This window comes from Athene cunicularia, assembly GCF_003259725.1.
Source record: "Athene cunicularia isolate RWA chromosome 1 unlocalized genomic scaffold, athCun1 chr1_part2, whole genome shotgun sequence".
In the NCBI taxonomy this organism is placed as follows: domain Eukaryota; kingdom Metazoa; phylum Chordata; class Aves; order Strigiformes; family Strigidae; genus Athene; species Athene cunicularia.
This window is the reverse complement of record NW_020799092.1, coordinates 60,276,651-60,300,653: the sequence shown is the minus strand read 5'-3', so window position 1 is coordinate 60,300,653 and position 24,003 is coordinate 60,276,651. Positions and strand designations below refer to the sequence as shown.

The 24,003-nt window shown below is 36.0% G+C and overlaps 1 protein-coding gene across 3 annotated transcripts in view; it reads left to right on the top strand.

Annotated features, from left to right (window-relative positions):
- The window catches only part of GRM8 (glutamate metabotropic receptor 8), a 358,606-nt gene that overhangs the window by 136,066 nt on the left and 198,537 nt on the right, over positions 1-24,003 (top strand). For 2 of the 3 annotated variants that reach the window (XM_026868300.1, XM_026868299.1), the window contains exons 4-6: positions 17,734-17,869; positions 18,344-18,498; positions 19,659-19,796. In XM_026868300.1, the coding sequence (XP_026724101.1) occupies positions 17,734-17,869; positions 18,344-18,498; positions 19,659-19,796 (429 nt within the window). Of the gene's footprint in view, positions 1-1,035; positions 1,042-10,569; positions 10,572-17,733; positions 17,870-18,343; positions 18,499-19,658; positions 19,797-24,003 lie in introns of those variants that run through there. The other variant, XM_026868301.1, reaches the window with a different exon arrangement.

The window sequence follows — 24,003 nt, the reverse complement described above, 5'->3', positions numbered from 1 at the left end:
CAGCTGATGCAATTGATGTCTGATTATATAGACAATACTGAGAGCAGTCTGGACTGAGGAAGAGCTGTGAAAAACAGTCTAGAAACGATGGCAGGCAGGGAGCTGGTTTCACAAAGACTCAGGAAGTGAAATTGTGACACTGTATTTTGTCCAGTTTCTAACTGAAGGGATGCTTTAAAGGAAGGTACTTAACATTTAGTTGTGTTCTCTTCGAAATAACTTGTCCATGAGCAAAGCTTCTTTCTAACCCTATAAATTACTGGCTGGGTTATACCCTGGAGTATGAGAGTTTACTGCCCTATGAAATTGTTTTTGTTCTATCTACTGTAGCATAGTTCATTCTCATTTTTCATATAGATATCTAATGAACATTCCAAACTATGAAAAATGAAACCCTTTCAGTGACTTCAGTTGGAGCTATGCAGTATGAAATAGGACTTCTAGAAGTAAACTTAATGAAATTGGTGAAATCAGTAGCCAATTTTGTCTTGTTCTATTTATTGTTATAAATAAATTTATTCTAGACGTATGGCAAAAGTTTTCTTTAGCATCTTATGTGAGAAATCTACCTTAAAACAGTACAGTTATGTGATGGTACTTACAAACAGAAATAGATGTAGGAAATCACCATATTTGAATATAAAATATGAAGTGGTTCAATAGATAAATAAAAGTTCAACTGTTAGGCCATTGTTAATGTCACAAAGAAAAGATTTATGGGATCAGTCTGTAATTAGTATTTTGAATAATTTGAAAAAAAATACAGTTCTCTTGATTTCAGAACACCAAATTGGTTGTCAAATATATCTGGATTTTGATAGAAGTTGTCCTAGAAACTAAAGAACTTGTTACTTCAAAAAGACCTCCGTGTAGCCTTTAGAGATGCACATATATGCTTGTACATTCAGATTCTTGCATATGCTGTTTTTCTTGGCCAGTTTTCTGGGGTCCCTGAAAAAAGTCTGCCGATGCACATATGGAGATATAAAAATATGCCTACAGCTATAGATATGTGAATATTCTAAGAAGCTCCATAGAAATGTATTTAAATATACCTTGCAGATCTGTTCATAAAAAAAGAGAGAGAAAGTGTTGTGTTTATATGATGCATGGGACCACCAGCTTAGCTAGAAGACAAAGCTGAAAAGTACCTGCAACACTGAAAGACTGTTATGGTATTAGGATCAAACTTAAGACTGTAATCATGGAGAAAGAAAGAGGAAAATTGATGTTTAGGTACTGCAGAGTTTAGACTTAGGGAAGTTGAGGGAACCCTTGGAGCATCTAATGTAGCTTTTACCTGTGTTCAAGTGGACTAAATTATTAATAGAGAAAAACTCTATCAAGGGTTTTTAAGGAGAATAAAGACACCTCTCAAAAAGACATTGAGCTGGAGATTATTCAAGGCGGGGACATGCCATCACGTATGTTTACTCTCTTCTTCTACTCTTCCAGTATGAGTCATAGCCAGAAAAGGGACTATCAGGCTAAGTGAACCTATGGTCAGATCCATAATGACTGTTCTTCAGTAGAGATTCCTTTGCAACTGGAAATCCAGTGGGATCTCTTAGCAAGATTTAATTAAACTGACAGCTGTCAGGGAGCTTTCAGCCACAAGTGTGGGGGAAACAAAACAAAACAAACCCAAAAAAGTATTCCAAATGAAAACATGTAATTGAAGTCCTTCTGAGGAGATGCAGAAAGGATCCTTTCCTGTCATACATGCAATTTTATTAGAAGGGAAGCATTTTGTTCATTTTGGCCTTCAATAAGAATAATAATATGGCTTTTTCCTAGGCCCTTCAGTGACAAACAAAATACAACAAATAATTTATTATTTGAACTTACGTCACATTTCTTCAGTAATTATCAACAAGCAGGTGTTTGCTGCTCATACTGGTCTGAGAAGTGCTGATGAGAGTTTTCATCTCTCTGTGCAGTACTCTGAAACAAGCCAGGGGATGAATTTATGTTCAAACTCTACTGTAGTTGTCCAGGTACATGTTGTTTTCCTGTAATAAACAGGTTTCCTTTCCAACAGAGTAAAGTTACCCGTCTCTTAGTTGGGTGGAAATCTGGATCCTGAACCTTACATTAAGGTACCTTTTTTTTTTTTTTTGGTCATATTCTCACTGAGAAAACTGGTTTTGAAAGTCCCATTGTACTGGTTCATTCTTGGAAAGGATGATCCTGGCTTTGTAGCCAGAAGTATCTGAGGATACTTGGAGAGAGATTTGTACAGATCTTCTAAAAATAGTGAGAATGTCCTCAATGGGAAAATACCAGGAGACTGGTACATGTAAAATATTTTCTTTTCTTCTCCCTTGTTAGTCACTAGTCACTAGATTTAGCACTTCAGAGAAGCTGGGCTTCTTTCTGGCTAGCTGTGAGAATGAAATCTAAGTTATCTTTTAAGACATGGTCTTGATTGTTTCTCAGAATTTACAGCTATGGCAGGTAACTCTACATACATGCCCTTGTGTTGTGCTTGTTTTTGATAGATCCTTGCCTGTTTCATTTCACTGCCTCTGTTTGAGGGACCGAGGCTGACTGTATATTCTCCAATGCCATAAGTGTCATTTCACTGTGCCTTGTTAAAAAAAGGACAGAATCTGCTGGCTTTGATTTTAAATCATGTGCTCACTGTGACCAAGTTGTGCTTGTCTTGCAATGCCAATCTGAGACATGCAACTTGGAGGAAAGCACAGTAATGCTCTGAGACCAGGCATTCAATTTAGGAAGTCCCATGTGGGATTGCCTCTGGACCTTTATCACTGACAGCATTGCCTTTGAGCTTCTAAAGGACTGACCTGAATCTAGCAGCCACACAGATGGTTAAAGGTGATTGCTAGGACAAAAGTATATTATTTTCCAACAAATAATTAGACAGCCTCGGAGAAGGTGATCAATGACTAATTATATTGTACATAGATTTGCACTCTTCATGCCCTTTTTCCATATAGGATTTTACTCCAAACACCTCTGTAGCATTGCAGCTGCTGGAGTCTCTTTGAGTGCGTGGCAGACGTATTTCCTTCATGAAATACTTTTGGGCTTGACTGCAGCTGTGATGATGGTGAGAAGACTAATCAGTCCTGTCACATAAGACAGTGTAGGACAGTGTCCTTCTCATGGGACATGGGCGAGCTATGGCATGGGACAAAGACATAGGTTCTGTGCAACACTGTAGGTTTTTCGTGGGCTTTCTCATCTCGAGGGAGTTTCTAGAGAATAATGCTATATTGGGAATATATACATTGGCTCAGAGATAGAAGGCTAACAGAGAAGGTTAAAACCCTTAGGGTCCCTTTTCTGCTCCTCTACTCCCTACCAACTGTAATCTCATGCTTCATGGCTTTTGCTATGCAAAAGATGAATCTTGAGGCAAGTGAAGGGAAGGAAAATGTTGTGAAAGTATGGGTGAAGAATGCATGGACTTTGGTCACTAGGAATGCTATGCACACAGTTTACTTCATATGGAAAACCTGCCAATAATTAGTTTATTTATCAAAAAGTAAAGTTATCTTGGTGAAAAGGGCTAGTCTAGGCTAGTAATCAATTTATGATTTTACAAAAAACGAGATTAATTGTATTTGGACACTAACATCCTTAAGTATTGACCCAGGGAGCCCAGATCTGAAGCCTGAAGTTGGAGCATTATCTCACAGACTACACAAATGTCTGGTATGGGGTGTAGCAGACCTCATGGGCATATGCTACAGTGTGGAAATGCATGAGCATAGCAAGTTCACTGTGCCTACCTTGTCCTCCCTCTTGTAGAGAGCTCTTGTACACAGGGGCTTGGGTGTCTTTAACTGTGTTGTGTTTATAATGTTGCTTTTTTTCATTGGAATTAAATTTATCCTCAGACAAGCTATCACTAGTGTTATTCTGCAATTCATCTCTCATTTTTTTTCATCCTATATTCCATTTATATTCATTTTTTGGCTACTCTGTGTTCTAAAATAAGTCAGTCCATCTGTACCGAAAACAAAGACAAAAAAAGAGAGGGCAGAAGTTGTTTGTGCTCTTCAGGACTGTCGCTTGCTTTTTCCTATTGAAAATTGTTTCCTTCTGCTTTTCCATCTTTCCATAACTGGAAACTTTCTAAATGGTGGGTGGCAGAGGCATTCCTAATGAAACTGCCTTTTCAAATACTACATTCAGTGGAACTTTGTACATTTTTGGCCAATTGTGATCTTTCTCATATGCAGAAAAATAATGTAAGTTGTGTTATTTTGGCTGCTATCAAAATTCAAAATATTCAAACTGTTGAGCTCTTCTGGGATTTGAAAACACACGTTTGACTTGAATATTTCAATGCAAACTCCCAAGGTAGCTTTATTATGGAGGTTTGGAAGAGCTATACTTGTTCCTCTTGGCAGAAGTATATGTGCTACACTGATCAAACTTCTTAAATAGCAGAGCAAGAAAGTTCTTTGGAAGTCTGGAGAATAAAGGATTCATTCTTACTGCATGTTTTCCACTTCAAAACTTGACAGTGATTAATCATAAAGCATTGCAAACAAAGGTATATTATTATTTGAGCACTAGGCATTTGCAGAAGATTTTGTTTTATAATCAGCACTATTATTTGTGCATTACACTGAACAGTGACTGTAGCACAGCTTTCCAGTCCTTACTTGCTCTGTTATCTTCCCTTTGTCTTCTGTATTGTCTTATTTTTTATCCTCACTTGCTACTTTCATCAAGTAATACAGGATGGATTTTTTGTTACTGCAAGGTGGAGTTTCTTCCTCGTGAGTCCATGGGGCTAATCATATGTCTTTATTCAAGATATAACTCAGAGTAAATTGAAGCACTTTCATTTTCCCTGCATTACATCTTTTGACAGATTTGATGGGCAAATACATTTCAGAATTAATTAATTTTGAAAACATCTATTTCTGCATTTTTCTTTTATAATGAGTGAGATGTAAGTGCTACATAGATAATAGTTTTTTGTCTGGTATAATTTTTGATAGCTTTTGGGAAAAAGAAAAACATAATGAAGGATGCTTTAAAATGTTATATGTGATAGAAGAACTGTATCAGATTATTGAAACCATGTGATTAGATGAGTAGCATGGACAAAGAAAAATCCTTCAGGTCCATGATGAGATAGTTTGTTGATCAAAATTCTGTGTGGAGACTAGATGCACATTAGAATAGGCTTTTATTTCAGGTTGAATTACCAGCTTCATGGTGCCCACTACTGTGCAGTGTGCAGTAAAAGTAATTTTGTACTTAGTGATTATAGGGGTTTTTTTTTGTATAATTGGGTTTTTTGTTTGCTTCATTTTCTACAATATATGATGGATCTATCAAACATTTTATTAGAAGGGGTTGAGCTGCAGACATCTTTTGTCAGTTACTGGACACCTTCAATGCTTAGTCTATCACAAAGCAACAATTCCTTCCATTTCTTTTACAGCTAATGGTAATTTCCTGTAGCACAGCTATTGTTTGCATGGAAGGAGCTGGGTCTGGATTCTTCTAATTTTAGAGCATTAAAATCCAAGCAGAAACAAAACCTGAGGAGCACTTGCAAGATTTTATCTCTGATAAAACAGAGAAGGGTACAGGTCTCTGGCAAGGATTGAACTGTGGTCCAACAACCTTCCAAGTGTTTGATCTGTTTTCTATGTCCTAAGCTTTCCTTGACTTACAGACATTGCTTTTTATCCATTTGATATCTACATTAGTAAAAGTATCCAGATTTCCCTTTTACTGTAGTGTACTGTTTGCATATTTAATTCTGAACACAGTTGCATTCGTTCATCAGATGTCACCGAGCAACTTGATTGAGGTTGACCGAGATCCATATATTCTAGCTGAGCCTATTCAAGTTTGGCCTAGGAGAGCAAAATCTCTTCTTTTCATTAGCTGCCATTCTTTACAGATTTTACATTAGCTGTGCACTTTGATGGAAAGAGCAGGTTCTTCTGTTTCTTTATGCATGGATAACGGCTTTCCCCCCATGTTTTTCCTTCTTTGAGGTTAGGTAGAGCCTTTCTTCCTTTCAGAATGTTGGTGAGAATGAAGCCATGCTTCTACCATCTGAAAAAAGGACAGGCAGGGTTAAATTCTGTCCTAGTACAACTATTGACAGACTATGCATAAGCAGACTTTGATCTTACTTGCTGGCCATTTCCCAAGAAGGCAAGACCTTTTGGAAATTCCCACTTTTAGAAATAGTGGGAATAGGTCTGGATCAGATTGTTTATCAGGCCCTGTATCCAGAACCCTTAGTCTGAATCAAAGAATTTTTCAGTGATTCAACTTACATAGTTGCTACCTGTATTCTTATTGAATAAGGACGTTACTCTTTTTTGAATAAGCACATAGTAGACGTATATGCTTAATGTACCATTTACAAGATAAGATTAATACAGAAGATTAATCTGATATTTGTGTCCTCAAACAAAAGACAGATGAGAGTAATCACACATTTAGTAAAAGTAAACATTGCTGTATTTCTGCAATTTATTTTATATATACATAGATGGTACCTTTCATTCGAGAACATGTAAGTACCTTTTCAGCATTTGTTATAGTCTAGAATTAAAACCATTTCAGTGTTTTTACTCTCGTCCCATCATTTCTACATTCTTGTACATGCCTTAAAGTAGACTAACATGTGCTCAATTTGCAAGCTCCCTTCTATTGCATGCATACATCTTGTAAATGCTTTCCTGCTTCTTCCTTCAGCTCTAAGTTCTCAGGCCAGTTACAGCCCCCTAAGCATGTCTCCTGGTTAGTCACTTTTGACCTGTTGACTTTTTTTTTCTCTAGGGCTTTATGAATTAAGCTAATCCTTTATCCTAACATGCTTCAAGAAAAGACTAACTGGCAGATCCACTCACTCCTAAACTTCTCAAGAGATGTTTTACCACTTGGTATTAAAGCATTAGAGCCATCAGGCTCCTCTTTTTGACTATGTTCTCCAATCGAAATCTCACAACACAGTGCCAGACTTCCTTAAAGCTACAGTGGCTGTGTAGCCAATTTTAATTCCGTTAGATTTTTAAAGTTAAGGTAGGCTTTTCTAGGTTTATTTACGTTTAAGTCTATGGATTCACTCTTTTTCACTCATTCCTTTATTTTACTGATATGTTATAAAAGAAGTATTGCTGATTATTAATATCACTATATCTTCAATTGCTGTAAAGGAACATAAAGACCTGAAGCAATATACAAGACTTAGCTTTATTCTTTTCATATTTTATAATCATCAATGGTAAGAAGTCACTTCATTAGTATTTTTAGATCATAATGGTGTTCTTACCCAAGTGTCCACTTCTCAAAGTACTTTAAAGTCAGATGAATATAGTTAGGTACTAACATCAAAATAGATATATAAATTTTGCAAATGTAACTTGCAGTCCAGATATCTAATAAAGTAAATTCAGCTTTCCTAATTTGTACAAGAAAAGGTTACTTAAGTTACAACTTAATCATATAACTTAATAATGTACAAATTGTGTTTGGAAGAATGAGGGACATGGATCTCCATGTTTGATGAAAAAGGTGTAACCAGACCCAGTTGTAAATTAAAATTAGAAACATTAAATTGATGTAAAGGAACATGTTCTTATTTTTTAAGTAATGAGGATTATACATCATTGGAAAAACTTTTACAGGGGTGTGGTACACCCTTCATACCTTAAAATGTTTAATTTTATCTCTATACACTTTACCTCAGACAGAAATCAGCTGGTTTCACACACTATAGGGTGTCGTTCTTTGGCTCACTACAAATGGAGCCACTCAAAATTATATTTCCATTTCACTGGAAATTCAGATATATAAAAAAAATTAGAACAAATACTGACATTTTCAATAATGAAAACAAAATATTTACTTCGCAAGTGTTTAACTTTTTTGTCTCAGTAGTGCTTACATGTCATCTTGTACTGAATTCAAAACCAAAAATAAAATCCTCAGTGATAAATTTGAAAAAATAAATTTCACATTTTATCTTAATGTTTTAGTATTGCTAAGTTAAAAAGAAAAAATTCAACCAGTATGTCTTTTCATCCTTTAAAATTTTGTCTAACAAGTGCAAAATAGCTCAATTTTAATGAAAACGCCTTTCCAAAAGCTAACTTAGGTCTTTGAAAAAGATTCTGATCTTAAGCATGGAAGAGGCCAAGGTAGATGATGACAATTGTCTCTTTGGGCCTGAAAATCTTTTCTCTTTTAGTCTAATCCATGAACAGAGCTCCTCATGTATGATGTAATCTCTGTAAAATAATCATGACTTGGAAGAAAACTTCAGCTTATTCCTGTGTGGCTGAAGTTAGTGTGCTCCTGATAACACTTTCCATGAAAGCAAGGCTCTTTGAGCACAAGGTTGCAAGTGACCACTTTAGCAACGTTCGCATGGGCTTGACTTTAGTTCAGACATGCTACGTGGAGGATTAATGCAGTAAAAGCTATTATCTCCATGTGCAAGATTTTGTTGTAGGAGACTGTGAACCTCTATTATATCTGCTTTCTGAGGTTTAGATTTACCTGCAAGATTACCTGTCAGAAGTTATCCTTTCTTGATTTTCATTACAAATTTGGGCTTATAATTTCATGTAGAGAAAACCACAGAATTCTCTTTTCCCAATGTAAGACAAAGTTTAGCTGACCATTGTTTTGTTTTCTTCAAATTTGAGACTATTTTTTGAATGTCACCTTCAAGCTCAAACATCAGTAATCAAACACAGAATTATCTTCATTAAAATTAATAAAATCTTTACATGCAAACTATTTTGGTAGCTCAGATTCTGGGAAAGTAAATATTTGATAACTAGTGATAAGCTAAACTAATATGCTTAATTTTAAGAATAGTTCCCTGATACTAGACTGTTTGGTTGAAGGAATATGTAAAGAAAGGTGGAAATTGTTTTTGCCACCAACATTCTGGAAGATAACAAAAAGCAGAAAGGATTTTTTTTTTTTTTCAATTCCAGTGACAACAAAAAATCTGTGGCTATTTTATGACCAGAAGTAGACCATCTTCACTTATAAAAGCAGACCAAAAAGTTTTGGAATGAGAACATTAATCACTGCTGCTGTTTTTCTTAGAAGGCATGATTAAGAGTCAGTCTCTGCTGCCTGTATACAGCATTTAAGTGCAAAGGAGGTGACTGAAGGCAATCTCTGAACACCACGATAGCAGTAAGAAGTATACAAAGGAAAAATAGGACACCAGCATACCATTAAAATTAGGCAGTCTAGGACAGCTTAACTGAAAACAGCCTTTTATATCACTGAAAAAGTATTTAAAAAAAACAGGGCAGGGTGTGGAATAAAAAATATTAAACTGAAGATCCCCATGGAGAACAAATTATCCTAAAAGAGGAAGGATTATATTTCTTTAGAAATAATTGTTTTTACAAAATCCAGCCCTTCTTGTGGTGGAGTTTCTTTTCCTGCCTAAACATAATTATGAGGAATTATAAATTCCTGTGTAATCTTCATGATACTGAATACACCCATTGGGGATTGTGACTTGTGACTGTTCACTGGCTGTACTGGGATGTGAACTGGTGATTTTTATGCCTGACCCACTGCTAGAGTCTTCTGAAACACCCATTTGCACTCCCTAAACCTCTACTCCCTAAAACCATGAACTCCCTAAAACCTCAAATCCAAATCTTTACTGCTACTCAGGATCATTAGTACTGAGAATTTTAGAGAAATGGAGGAAAGAATAAGGGCTATATTAAAGCAAATTTACTTTCAGAGAAAAATATCTTAGGTAACCACAGGTCAGAGTTTGAGTTCACATTATTACTTTGTTAGAAATCAGAACTGATGTTACTTTAAAAAAAAATGCAAATTCCTTAGAATTTAAGCATTTCTGAATGTTCTTTTCATAACCTGAGTTTTCCTGATCCTTAGAAAACACACAAAATAAAGAGAGTCTCCTTCCCTTATTTAGGAATGTACCTGGCATGTAGCCAGAAAACAGAAAATAACAGTATATTTCTTTTTTCATATTATGCCTCTGCAAGTTCTAATTCTACAAGTAGAAAGAACCATGTTTCTTTCCCCGGAAGGAGATAATTCATACCCACTGTGATAATAAAAACCAGACATAGCTGTGAAAGCATTGCAACATCTGATCAATAAATGTAAGTGAAGACCAATTTCAATTAATTCTTTTGGCCACAGACTGTTTTGAAGTTTGACTAAGCATCCCATGTCCTTTATGAACTAGTTATACAGTGATTCACTGCTGAGAGGAAAATTCCTCTCTCACAACCTTCCAGAATTATTTCTTTTCAGGCATTTCTTTTCTGGGTATGTGATTTTTACCCATTCATAAACATCTCTACTACAGATGAAATTTCTTTTAGCCTCTCACTTTCACGACTGTGAAAGTTGGCTTTCATTTACGCAAATAGCACTAAAAAATCAGGATGAAAAATATGGTATTTGTGTTGTGGTTGGTTTGGTTTTTTTTTTAAACCTGAAAAAAAAAAAAAAAAAGAAGAAAATCATATCTAGTGATGGTGAGAATATCCCTTGCAGTTATTTTCCATCAGGTGCTGGTGTTAATGGAAGGTGTAGTGGTACATTTGGAACTGTTTCTGAAAAAAAAAAAAAAAAAAAAGATCATTTTTTTTACTGCTCAGAATAGAAGTATAAAATAGCAGATCTCTCTTGCTTCATGTCACCTTAGAGATAGACTCTGATGACTGAAGCCAATAAGCAGTGGTCTCATATGGAGCCAGAGCTGTTTTTTCCTTTTCTTCCTTTTCTATTTTAGAATTAACATCTGCTTTGCCCATGGTGCAAGTATCTCTGTGAGCGCATGTGTTTGTGAAATATGTATGGCTGCATGCCTGTGAACACTTATAGGAATGTAAAAAAAAAGGTTTAAAAGGAAAGGAAAATTGTATTTATCAGAATGGTTTGTATTTTTTCATGGTTTTACTGAATGACTTCCAAGTTGGTTTTGTTTGTTTGTTTGTTTGTTTGTTGGGTTTTTTTCGAAAGAGAGAATAAAAGGAAGACCCAGCAAAAACCGTTGCTGAAATGCCTTTTCTAAAACACTAAAATAAATGAGACTGATCTCTTAAAGGCTGTTAGAGTAGAAAAGCTCATGACTGTAGCTAACATGTTAGTGAAAAATCATCATTGACCTCCCTGTGCAATAAAAACATATTTGTCATAAATATTAAGGGATTTTGAGAAAATGCATTTTACTTAAAGGAAACAAGACACGAGTGTATGGGCTCAAAATACAGAATATTTTTGTCTATTAAAAGATTATAACAAAATCTCTCATTGTCCATTATACATCAGTATATTGGATACTAAGTGCCACTTTTGTCCATTCAGTGAAGTATTATTTAGGGTTTTTTTAGATGATTTTCTTTCTCTTACCTTACATCAAAAAGTATTGTCCCTATTGGCTGAAGAATTAACAGCCCCAGTAAGAGTAAGTGAATTTTTTGCTGAGGTATTTGGTGAGCTTCTGAGGAGATGAAAAGCCACAAGAGTTTAGGATATTTCCATACTGCAGTTAGTTGGTGACTGCACCAAAGGTCGTATACTGGAATGAGATGTTATTAGCTAGATTTGGACATGAATAGCAGTGCAGATTCCATGGCAGGGACTTCAGTGGGAGCACAGAGCTTGCAGAAGGCTCAGGTTCTTATTCACAAGTCTAAGCTACCCTGAAATGCATATAGCCACGTCGGTGATCATATGGTTTCTTGGGGTAGTTAAGCGAAGGTAGCTGTGGAAAGAATGCATAGCTGCATTCAGACCTCCCAGCTACGGTACTTTGGCATTAAGGAGACATTTCCATCTTGAAGAATTATTGCTTGAGAAATTTGATCTTCAACTTGTAATTTTACTGTCCTAGGTGTCACTCTCTATTGACACATACTGTAGAAAATCATCTAGGGATACACAAGAGGATGGCAGCAAGTTGATTATAGTTTAAATAATAATTAAAAAAAATCCTGATTGTCAGCATCAGTGAAATTCCCCCGCAGAAGAGTAATTTACCTTATTTTTCTTAAATATTCAGTTTTCTTTGCATCCAAATTTATCAAATAATGAACTGTCTGATTAAAAATAATGAGGGATTCAATAAAGTCACAAGGCTATCCTGGTTTTCGTCAACAGAACTTGAGTGTGGACCTTCTTGTTGTCTTTAATATCTTCAACAGTCTTCATGCTGAACTAGGTTCCTGGCAATTGGAACATACTTTCAATATAAACAGGAGGAGATTTTCTAGACTTTCAATATAACCAGGGGAAGGACTGGAAGAGGAGAAGAAATGCAACTGTCTAGTTTTCCTCATGTTCTCTTGCATCATGTGATACTGTCAGAAGTGTGCAGTCTCCTGTCAGAGGCTTTATCTGCCTGTGACAGCACCTTGTGCCTCACAGGAGAGTTTCTTACTCAGGCTTCTTCTGAGTCTCTCATATCTGTTCCCTTACTTGGAATAAGAATGACTCTGCTTTCATGTATTTCTGTAATGTCTTTTGGAACCTTTCCAGAGGCCTGCATTAAGATTTCTTGGCCTAGTGTCCTGTCACATATAATTCAAATTTAAAAAAGAAAATGTATACTTGTATACAGCTGAGAAAGTCCTGCCATGTAGGACTGAGGCCCAGATGTGCTCTGACTATTTGTCTTGAGCTTTTGCAATGAAGCTGCCATGAAATAATTGACTTTGCAATGATGTATACTGAGTCAGGGTGAGGTATGCCCTCAGGGTGAGGTATGCCTCCTTATGCTAAGAAGTAGATAGCTTGTCAAAGTAAGTGCATAGGGTCATCCCTCCCCTTTTACACTGTTAAGGCAAGTTATATACATGGGGTGATAAAATAGTTTGGAAGGTCAGCTGGTTCTGCATAGTATAGTTGTGGTCCCAACATTGAACGCAGTTGAACTGAAAGCTGTCTTCAGCTTTTTTGATACAAAGACAGTGCCCTTTCCTGTATATCCTACTTGAATAATGTAGTGCTAGATTCTAGCTGGAATAGGAGAGAATATGGCCCTTGTATTTACATTTAACTTCATCTTCCAGTCTTTGCTTCAGGAAATTCACTTGTTAGTGCAAGTTTTCTACCAAGTCTGCTTGCTATTTTCCAAATACACATTCAGCATCACTTCTGACACCCACCTCCGCATACCTGAGTATTTAATGGTTTACAATTAGCATGCCATCTTGTGATTTCAGAACCCATGAGAGCTAAAATGAATATTTATCATTATAAAATCACTGTAAGTTTAACCACCAGAATGATTCAGGTACTACAATTTCCTTTTATTTTATTTTTTTTACTGGTAGAATCATAGTTGTAAGAGCACAGAAAGAAAGGAAGAAGCTAATTGATCCAGCATGCTGATAACATCTTCAAAATCTACCAGTTTTTTTGTTTGGTGAGCAGTATTTCCCAAAAGCTGTGTTATACAGAGTGCCTGTAAGCAACCCAAGCCTAACATGGATCAATTTGTTTAAGATGTGGTTTTTCCTCACAATGGAGAAAACAACTCAAAACCACATTACTGTAGATCAGGTCTGATTGTGTCCCCAAGGTAAATGCGCAAGTTACCAGCTACTAACCGTGGTGCAGAGTGGTTGGACTGAGCCCCTGATCATGAGTGGGGTAGCTTCTGCTATGAGCCTGATTTCCAGCTCCCATCTTTGCTCTCCTCTTCATCATCCCCTGGACCCAGGTGCTGAATATCACACCTGATAGCTGTTAGAAGACAAATGGATACTTACAATCACTGACACACTGCAGTTCATATTAACTGTTTTACTCCTCAAATCAAGCTCTAGGATGAATGAGTACAACTTTATTCTTACAGATCTGAGAACAGACAAAAGAGGCTTAGCAGAGTTTGGTGCTAAGACTTTTTTTTTTTTTACCCAGAGTAGTTGAAGAACTACTTTCCATCAATATCATCTTAATGTCGTTGAAATGTGTGACAGATGCAAACCCTTAATTTAATCTCCTATGTCATATATGAGTTAGAAAATGGGAACAATAGGAGTGGGTACAATTACCAGTATCTGTTCCTAGTTGAGCTACCTGAAATGAGTCTGTCTGGCTGACTCCCTTCTTGGTCTCAACAGTTTTTAGTGTAGTCCTCTTCTGAAGCCTGCTCATAAGTCTTTTTAATTGACTGGATTTGAACATAACAGTTCCTTTTTGGTAAAAAGATAGGTCTCCTTTCCTCATATAAATGTTAGATTAACCATAATTTTAGCCAAGGGAAATTTAAACCAATGTGGGTTTTTTAGGTAAATCCCCAGACAATGAAGTATAACAAAGCATGTTAGAAACTAGCAACAGAGACAAGCAGTCATCATGCCAAATCAGTCAGAAATGCTGACAGACTGAAACATGTAGACAGGATTCGTACTTGTGATTCACAGCCATAAATCCTCCAGGGCATCAGGTGTCTGAACCATCTGCCCTTTGGCACCTCTGCAGCAAATGGTAAACCCATTGCTATCAAGTACAAGACATCCGTTCTTAAACCCTATTTGTTCTTGACTTGGGGAAGTCTCTCTTTTGTTCACACTTCATAAGACTATCCTAACTACAGGCCTTAAAATCTGTCTTTTTAGCACCTCTGCTAGCTATATTGGAGGAATAATTATTCCTTACATAGTTTGCTGGCTCCTATGAATTCTTTTCCTCAACACTCATCTCTCTGTGTCTGGGCACTTAGCCCAGGCTCTGGATTTCAAAGGCAGCAGGATGCTGAGAGGTTAGACACCATAATGTTTTAAGTACATTTGTGGATCTAGCATTTCTTCATTAGTTGAAAACTGATACTCTGGTATTTGTTTGAGCAACAGCTGTATATGCAATATATAGATACGTGTGTACACAAAGTGTTTTGTGTGTTGGAGATGGCTTACACAATTCATTACAAATGTAGCAACAAGGCTGAAGTGCATTTTATTTTGTTCCAAGTAGTACTTAATGCATTCTTCAATGTAGAAATGCTAAGATGCATAGTACAGTCATGATTGAACTTGCTGCTGCAATGATGGAATGGTGTTTCTTCTAGACCATTTCAACCGAAAATAGCTTTTTTAGATACTGCAGTTTTTCACTGCTTGATATCCATTCCACACAGACTGTAGATGGCTGTGTATAGTATATGCATTTTGTAATATTTGCATTTGAGTTTTATGTGGGAAAAACTGTTCTTTTCCTAAGGGCCATTGCATGAATAGAAATAGTTGAAAAATGTATTCTCAAAATTTATGAGGTAACAAATTATTCCTTTATGTAATTTTTTACGATATGTTTTAGTTTTTGTGTCTGAATGACTGTGGGAACAGTTGAGAGCTTGACATTGTTTTTCAGTTTTTGTTTTTTAACAGTGAATTGCTGTTTGTTAAATTTACAGGATGTCTGATAGATATTCCTCTACATTTAAACCCTGTTACTTGAAAAAGAGATTGTTGAAAGGGACTTTTTGAGTGTCTTTCACAATAGTTTAATATAATTTTAAAAAGTTGGCTAAACCTTTTCATAGTACAGTGTCCATCTTTTCATTACTGGATTGTCAAAGATATCTGGTGAATATGAGGGTCACCTGCTATACTGACTCATCTGTTGTTATTGGCAAATTAGCTGTCTGTCATGGGGAGCCAGGCTGTTCATAAAAATGGGAAGAAATGCATTGCCAGAAAAATGCATTAAATTCCATTTTAAAGCAGAGTAAAATATTTATATTACATATTTATGCTATCTATAGATGACAAAAAAATGTGCACAAACAATTTTTGTTAGAAATGGCAGATGTTCTGATTTGCAAATATTACTTCTTTCATATAAAGCAGAGAATAATTCAGGATAAATCTATATGGTACTGTCCATCTCTCAATCTGATAAAATAATAATGTAACATACCAAGAAATTTATGTGTAGCTGAAAAAGGCGATATGTTTTCCTGTGACTAAAACTGGCCAATTTAATTTGAAAGTGATTGTTTTTATACTGGCAGTTGATAATTGCACACTTAATTTATGCCATGTCTAAACTTGATTCTAACTTAGGATCTTCCTGTGCAGAGAACTACTGAGGTCGATGGGATTCTGCAAAATTTGATGATGAATTCCCAGCATTTTACTAAATATAACATCTGAGTTAAAAAAAAAAAAAAAGTTTCATAAATACTTTTTGTTTGTTTGTTTGTTCTGCTTAGATTTAATTATTAAAGATTTAATACATTCAGCTTAAGATGAGAAAAAGCCTCTGTAACTTCTCCATGATACTGTACATCCCAAGCTGCATCTGGACCTCAGTTTTCATTCAAATCCTATCCCTGACAGTGTCTATCAACCTAATTGTGAAATACTTTGGAAAAACATGGTTGACATTTTGATAGGGAGAACAAGAGTGTTGAAAAAGTTGGAAAGCCTCCCCATATACAGCATAGCCATCTAACTGTGACTTTAGTTGTCCAATTACCTTTAATATGTAGACATGTATATGCCCAAAAATATATTATACATCAGAAAATAAATACCAGGATTTATTAAAAATAGAACAACTCTTTTAAAACACATTTTTATTTTTATTTACAGTGAAGACAATCTTCAGTGTGGAATTATTTAGATGCAGAGTTGCAAAAATTATAATTTGCTTTGCCTTTGTCTAGTAACATGTCACTTTTGGTTAGAAATAAATATTTTCTCATTTTCTTAACTTTCTAGTTTTATTAATGATTAGATTCTCCTCAAGAGGCCCTTATTTGGGGAATAACAACAAGCAAGAGGAGGTATTGGTGAGAATTAGATGTAACAATGCAAATCAAGCATAGTTCTTAAAGAAAAATTAAAATAAACAACTCTCAATCACAGAAAGATCCCCTATAATATAGGAAGTTGGTGCTAATCTGGACTCAGTGCTTCATGAAACAGGTTTAGGGAATTTTTTCTCCTTGTCTCCTCTCCTGTCTGATAACAGTGTTGTAACTGGGAAGTAGAGGTTCTCCTGCATATGAAAGCTGTTAGAAATCACTGAGTTTCTGCATAAATTTGTTCATTTCTGCAGGACAGGTAAAATGTAAAGATTTCAGTTAGCACTTTCTGTCAGGAAGAGATATAATCTCTGAATTTGTGTTCATTTGCTGATTAGTAACTTAGAATTTTCAATGACAACCCAAACCTCTCAAATAATTAAGACAACTTAATTAAGGATGTCATAATAACAATTAGAAGAGATCTTTATGTATTCATTCATAAGAGAATATTTCAGGCTCTCTACTTGATTCTGTAACCACAGCGTTTATTGTTGCAAAAGCAGAGGTGCATGGTAGTACCTGATACTGAAGAACCACATTATGAACATAAGGTAACAGTCGTGTGGCTCCATGGTTAAATGCAATCCTGTGGCAAGGCTGGGTTCTCATCTGCCACAATTTGGGATAGGTCTGTGGAATTCTGTCCGGCTAAACCCAAGTATGGTGCTTGAGGGGCTGGCTCGGGATGTTTTTTTAAATTTTATGTAAAATATAAAGTAACAGTAACTTAGTTGAACTCTATAATGCAACATTAATTGTGTGTGAGTTTGTACAGTGCATATTTCAAAATACATGGTTGCATTGCCTTATCTCAGATTTGCATCTTGTTTTCTTTGCCTACCTAGTTAACTATGGATTATCTGAAGTGTGGATATTTAATGTGTTTTTTTTTTTTTTTTTTTTTTTTTTTTTTTTTTCTTTTTAATTATTCTCAGGAGGTGTTTGTATTGCTCAGTCACTCAAAATCCCTCGGGAACCAAGACCAGGAGAATTTGAAAAGATCATCAAGCGCTTGTTGGAAACTCCAAATGCTCGAGCAGTGATCATGTTTGCGAATGAAGATGATATTAGGTGCCTGTTTCCTAATTTTGTGTGTTAAAGATGTTCTCTCTTCACAGACATACACAGTTGGCTGGTACAGACTAGCACAGGAGGTTTTGGTTTCAATATCATGTAAAAATTCTTGGAAATCTGGTGATAAGAAATTGAGTTGCAATTATACAGTGTGCTGGTCCTTTTTTTTCTGTGGAGAGCTGACGTTCCTAGTTTCTGAGTGCAGCTCCACTAGATTGTTATTTGGTGACTGAAAAGGAAGAAACCAATAAGAATGCTAGAAAAATATAGCTAAAGATGAAGCAAATTAGCTTGGACAGTACTGTATCTTGAGTTCACTACAGCTATTGTTGAATGTGCTTTAGACTGTGAAAACTATTGACTGATTCGTTGGTGTGAGTTTATTTATGCATAGCCAAAATTAATGCTGAGGATCCTCAAGTTCTTTGTAAATGCAGTTTGTTTAATTAGTGATTTGTTGTTTATTTGCAGGCGAATACTGGAAGCAGCCAAAAAAGCTAATCAGTCCGGACATTTCCTCTGGATTGGCTCAGATAGTTGGGGGTCAAAAATTTCACCGGTTCAGCAGCAGGAGGAGATTGCGGAAGGAGCAGTAACCATTCTGCCTAAAAGAACATCAATAGATGGTAGGAATGCACATGACACAAACCCCTCATTTTCTGGCAGTGTTCAAGCGCCCTAGCTCTCTTTATAAAAACTCATTAAAAAATCCTGTAGTCCTTGATTACAGGGAAATCAGGGAAAACTCTTAATCTAAGTAACTTTTAAATATCTCTGTTGAGATGAGGAGACAGTGAATCTTCAATTAGACAATCTTATAATTATCTAATAATGAGAGCATGTGTTGTGGAGAGCATCCTACACATAGTCTGGTGGTTCTTTGGGACAAAAAAGGGAGAGTATTGGATGTATGATAATTAGTCAGCTCATTTACCTGAGTGGAGATCAGTCTAGGCTATGCTTTCCTCTGCCCAAACCTAGTTTAAGAAGCCACTATATTAACAAAGTTCCTGACTTGGTGGATGAAGTGGAAGTTGTTGATTTGAATCACCTTATTCCCAGGTGGGTACTGTACATAGTAACGTCTCTTACTGTCTGGGCAAGTGCTCTAAACTGGTAAACGATAAAAAAAAAATGAGGGCTGTTGGTGCTACTTGGAGAATTTAGCCACATGGAGCTTAATTCAGGTGGTATGTGTTAGTCATGATTTCATTACGGCTGCTGGGTTGTAGGGGTAAGGCTGGTGCAGAATCAGATCAGGTTTAAGCAGGAGTCTTTAGTTTCTCAACTGGGGTCATTTAGCATCTCAATAGAAGAATTATAGGTGTCCTGGAACCTCTCTGGCTCAACAGATAGGTACCTCATGATTTTAGGTGACCTTGAATGAAATTTATTTGGATCATAGTCTGTGACTAAGCAGTGATTATAGTTTGTCTAACTTCTTGTAGGTATCCAATTTTTTATTTGGGTCATCTATGTATTAAAAATTAAGCTATTTTCCTATCTTTCTGAATTACACTTTTTTTTTAGTTATAGAATTCTGCTGGAGCGTTAGAGATTCTTTAACTGCTGTAGGTATTAAAAAAAAATCTACAGCGAATATGGGATAATATATTATTTTTTTAATCCTTAGATACTACTATGTTCATATAGTATCTTATCATAATAGTTTATACCTAAAACATTTTATTGTTCTGATATTTATACAAAATCTGTTATTGTCTTTAAATTACTATTTTTGTCCTGTATCATATTTTAATGCTTCTTTCACTTCTCTTAAATGTAGGATTTGATAGATATTTTCGGAGCCGAACACTTGCTAACAATCGAAGAAATGTCTGGTTTGCAGAATTTTGGGAGGAGAACTTTGGATGCAAGTTAGGATCACATGGAAAAAGAAATAGCAATATCAAGAAATGCACAGGTAACTGAAAGTCAAACTTTATGTATCACTTGTTTATTGGAGTGCAGGGAAGGAGCTGCTTTCTTTTCATTACTCTTCTTGCTCCCTTCGGTTCTCTAATACATATTATTGTGTTGTAAGAAGTGTGACATTTTTTCTCAGACCTGAAGAAAAAAACTAATGAACAATGTTTGAGAAAGTTAGTAGTTAATTTGCACAAATCCAGTGATGGTACAGATTTTGTTAAAGACCCGTGGCAATGGTTCAGTTCCATTCATGTTTTCAATGACCTCCTCTCTCACCCCATCTGTAGTTGTCAATATAATTATTTTTTTTTTTTTTTACTGAATGGGCACATCACAGTAATTCTCATATTGTTATCACTGAAGTATATACAGAGAAAATTAAATTTCTGTTTAACTGTTGAGGTCTTGATGATAGGTTAAGTCATGAACTCCTTATTTAGTTTACAAACTGTGTTTGAAGATGGAGTAAAAATCAAATCAATATGTTCTTATTACTTGTCCTCATGTGAAAAGAACAGGATTCAATATCATATTATAAAGCGGAAAGTCTCTATGAAGTTTGAGCTATGCAACTGGCACTGGTGTTCTCAAACCTGCTTGCTCAGGCATCATACCCAGATGCAACTCTCATGACAGCTAATACAGCTGTTGCATCAGTTTCATCTGAGTTTCATCTCCCCTGTGAGATGTTGACTTTTTACTGTCCCTTGCAAAGTTCATTACAAGAGTGTTACCTTTAGTCTTCCGTGATTGTTTATGTTACTTTATGTGTAGATAGTTTTTGCCCAATATCGAGGCTCCCAGTGTCATTTTCTTCATTACTGCCACCATCCACAGGATTACTCGTAGTGACCACCATGTTTGTGAATAGTGACAGCAGTAATACCCAATTTTCTGCACTACAGACATAAGTCATTGATGTGCCTTGATTTTCCTGGAAGTGTTTTCTTTTACCAAGTAATATTTTCCACACGGAACATGAACATTGTTGTTCATTTGCTGTTCCAAGATTCCTGGCTGACTGGTGACCCTGTCATGCAACCTTTGTTATGGGAGTGTGCTTCCAAAATTTCTGCAACCAAAAGTTGCACACCAGCACCCCACTTCTCCTGGGTTTGTCAGACAGACATACTGTGCAGTCTCCAAGCACATGCACCATTAGTCCTGCACTTCGTGAACCATCAGATTTATTGTATGTGTACTGTGCCATCAATGCAAAGACTTACTGCACTGAGCTTTATAGGTATATCTCACACAGAAATATGAGAGCCATGCATGCACTCTCTTATTTCAATGACTATGCCTTTTCTTCTGCCTTTAACCAGATACTTCACAAAAAAAGGATGATATTCAGTTCCTCACTGAGCTAAATGATAGTTTATTACTCTAATCCTTTACTCCTTGGCCTTGATTGATATAGCAGTAAGCCATGTCTGGGAAGGGATTATTTTGTTTTTACTATTTTAAGTGGAAAATAGATGCTCTTTTGAAGTTCTTCAGGTGGAATGAGAGCTATATGGCTGTAGTTTAGGAAGCTCTAGATGTTAGCACAGGTGATTATATGACTTGTCTCAGCCTCATCACATCTGTCAAATTGAATTATCAAGAGAAAAGTAGCATATAAAATTCATAGGCTGTATCTTGATTGATTCAAAGTAATTTGCCATTTGAAATGGATATCCATATATTCTATGAAACAAAATTATGGTATGCTCTCTGTGCCTGAAAACAGAGAGAAAACATGTTTTCTGCACCCAGAAAGTCAACATAGTATCGAGGTATGGGATTAAGAAGTGGGCAGTTTCACATGAAGGTTGCACATGCATTTTCACCTGCAAGGGAAAAAGCTATTAATTCTTCTGCAAGCAAGAGTACCTGTGAGTATGATAGGACCGTTGACTAAAACCACTTAAAAGTGTCTTACTACAATAGAAAAGACACTTGGACAGCAGCAGACCTGAAACAAGCTGATGATTCATCATGATCCCTATGCTTATCTAACTCAAATTTAAAGGGTTGGATAACACAAATAAGCAAAATGTATCCCTTCTAAAGTAAACTGAAACAAGAGATGAGGGTAGAAGTTCAAAATAAACTCCAGTGATTTAAAGAGAAATGCTAGGTGAATGAGAAATGCCAGGAGAATGGGGGAATGACACCCTCCCCACCCCCAAGTCTAGACCTAGAGAATCACAGATGGCATTTTCACCTACCCCAGTTCATTTGTCATGACCTCCTGTGTACCAGAGTCAGCAATGAAATCTTGGCTGGTTCTTCATACCCCAGCCCTCAAAGCAGGTAAATCAGTCCACTAGGATCTTCTATGTATGCTACAGATTAAAGAGGAGAATATCCCACCCATGAATTTGTCTTTCTCTTGAAAGGCCAAAGATGTTACTTCATGGCCAGGTCTGCTCTGAAATAATGACTGTAAATGAAAGAAATTAATGAACCCGTGAATTTCAATAAGGATATAGGAGCTGTTACATTTGTTTATGTTAATATTGAAGACCTTGATCCTTGGCCTATCCCAATTGCCCTTCCAGTGGATTTTCTCTGAAACTTTTTGTGTACTTCCTCAGTTGTAAATTTCAGCTCAATTCTTAAAAGGAATGTATTCCCATCTCTAGTTCAGGACTTGAAGACTGAATTTAAAACCACTGTTTATCCTAATTTTCCCATATTTCATCTGGGCGCTGCAGATAATAAGATCCTCTTTGTCTTTTGCCCCCTGGCCCAATTTGTATATCATGTCAATAGCTGGTGATACACTCAAAGAAATCCAGAAGCTTGAGGTAACAGCCATAATCTGAAAATCTCCCTCTCCAAAGATACTAAAAGGCAAATTGATAGGTATAAAGTTTTCTCAGGCTTGAGGTTTGTTTTATAAAGCATTCCTGTTTATCTTAGCTAGGAGGTACTTGATTTTTTTTTCTCATATGACATCTGTACTTTTCAACAAAAACAAAACTGATATCCCTGTTCTCAATTTAGCCGTTATCTCCTCATAGTTTTTAATTTCTAATGCCTGCAGTCAGAATGCTACCAATCTAATCCAATTTCAAGCATTTTTTTCCTATGAAATTAGAAGATGCTTCATAGCAAAAGATACATTTCTCTTTTCTTTTCCGTGTAAAATCATCAGTCTTTTTTGCACTGGAAGTCCTAAAAAGAATTTCCTCTCCTTGTTCTTCGTTAAGAATTACAATAGGGCATATGGCTTCTTTTCTCCTTCTGTTCTGTACATTACTAATTATTTTAGTCTAGTGTTGTGTAATGGCTTAAACAGTTTATTTAAAGAAAGCAGCTATTTTAAAAGTTTAAAAATTCTGTTTATTTGTGGTTGCTGTTGCTTCTTATTCCTGAAGGAATTTATGCTTTGGAGATGCATAAAATAATGTTTCTTTTGAGTTTGTCTAAATGTTTGCTTCCTGATTTTTGCCAGTTTACAGAAAGCAATGATTCACTTAAACTTTGAAAAAGTAATTGCTTTGCCATTATTGATTTGCAGCTAGTTCTATGTGTTTCTGAATGTGAGTGTACATTGATCAAATCATCAAGATTAGACTAGTTCATTGAAAAAATTAGAGATTTTTTTGTTCCAACCTTTCTGAAGTTAAAAAAAAAATCAAATTGGGTCATTAACTTCGTAAACATGAAACAATAATTCAATGACTACCCTTAAACGTTTTGTAATCGGGGGAGGGGAAAGGCATTTGTGGAGAAAACTTGTTTGGATTGAACTGTCTGGAGAGGTTAGGGGAAGCCTCACTTTACATATTTATTCAAGGTGCAGGTTTTCTCTATTGAATAAAAAGACCTTTAGTGAGACATGAATCTTTCAGAGATTTTCAAACAGCCTTTCTTTAGCACTGGAATCTCTTTGTGAGAATGAGAGATGAGGAGATGAGATTTTCATTAATCCCCAGCAGAAAACTGTAAAGACAGAAACAGCATTCATGCTTTGAGTACCTTCATTCTTCAAGAGGAATAGCTTGCACCGTGGTTGTGGAGATGGCAGAGACGATATGTCTCTTGCTCTACTTTAAATATAACATCTGGTGAATTTTCCCATACCCTCAGCTTCCAGCTTGAGTCAATTGTTGGGCCAAGTTTTTGGTAGCTGAAGATTAAGCATTACTTAGAAACACTGGACAGACCACATTTATTCCTGGTGTTAACTCCAGCTCTTGGTTGTTGAG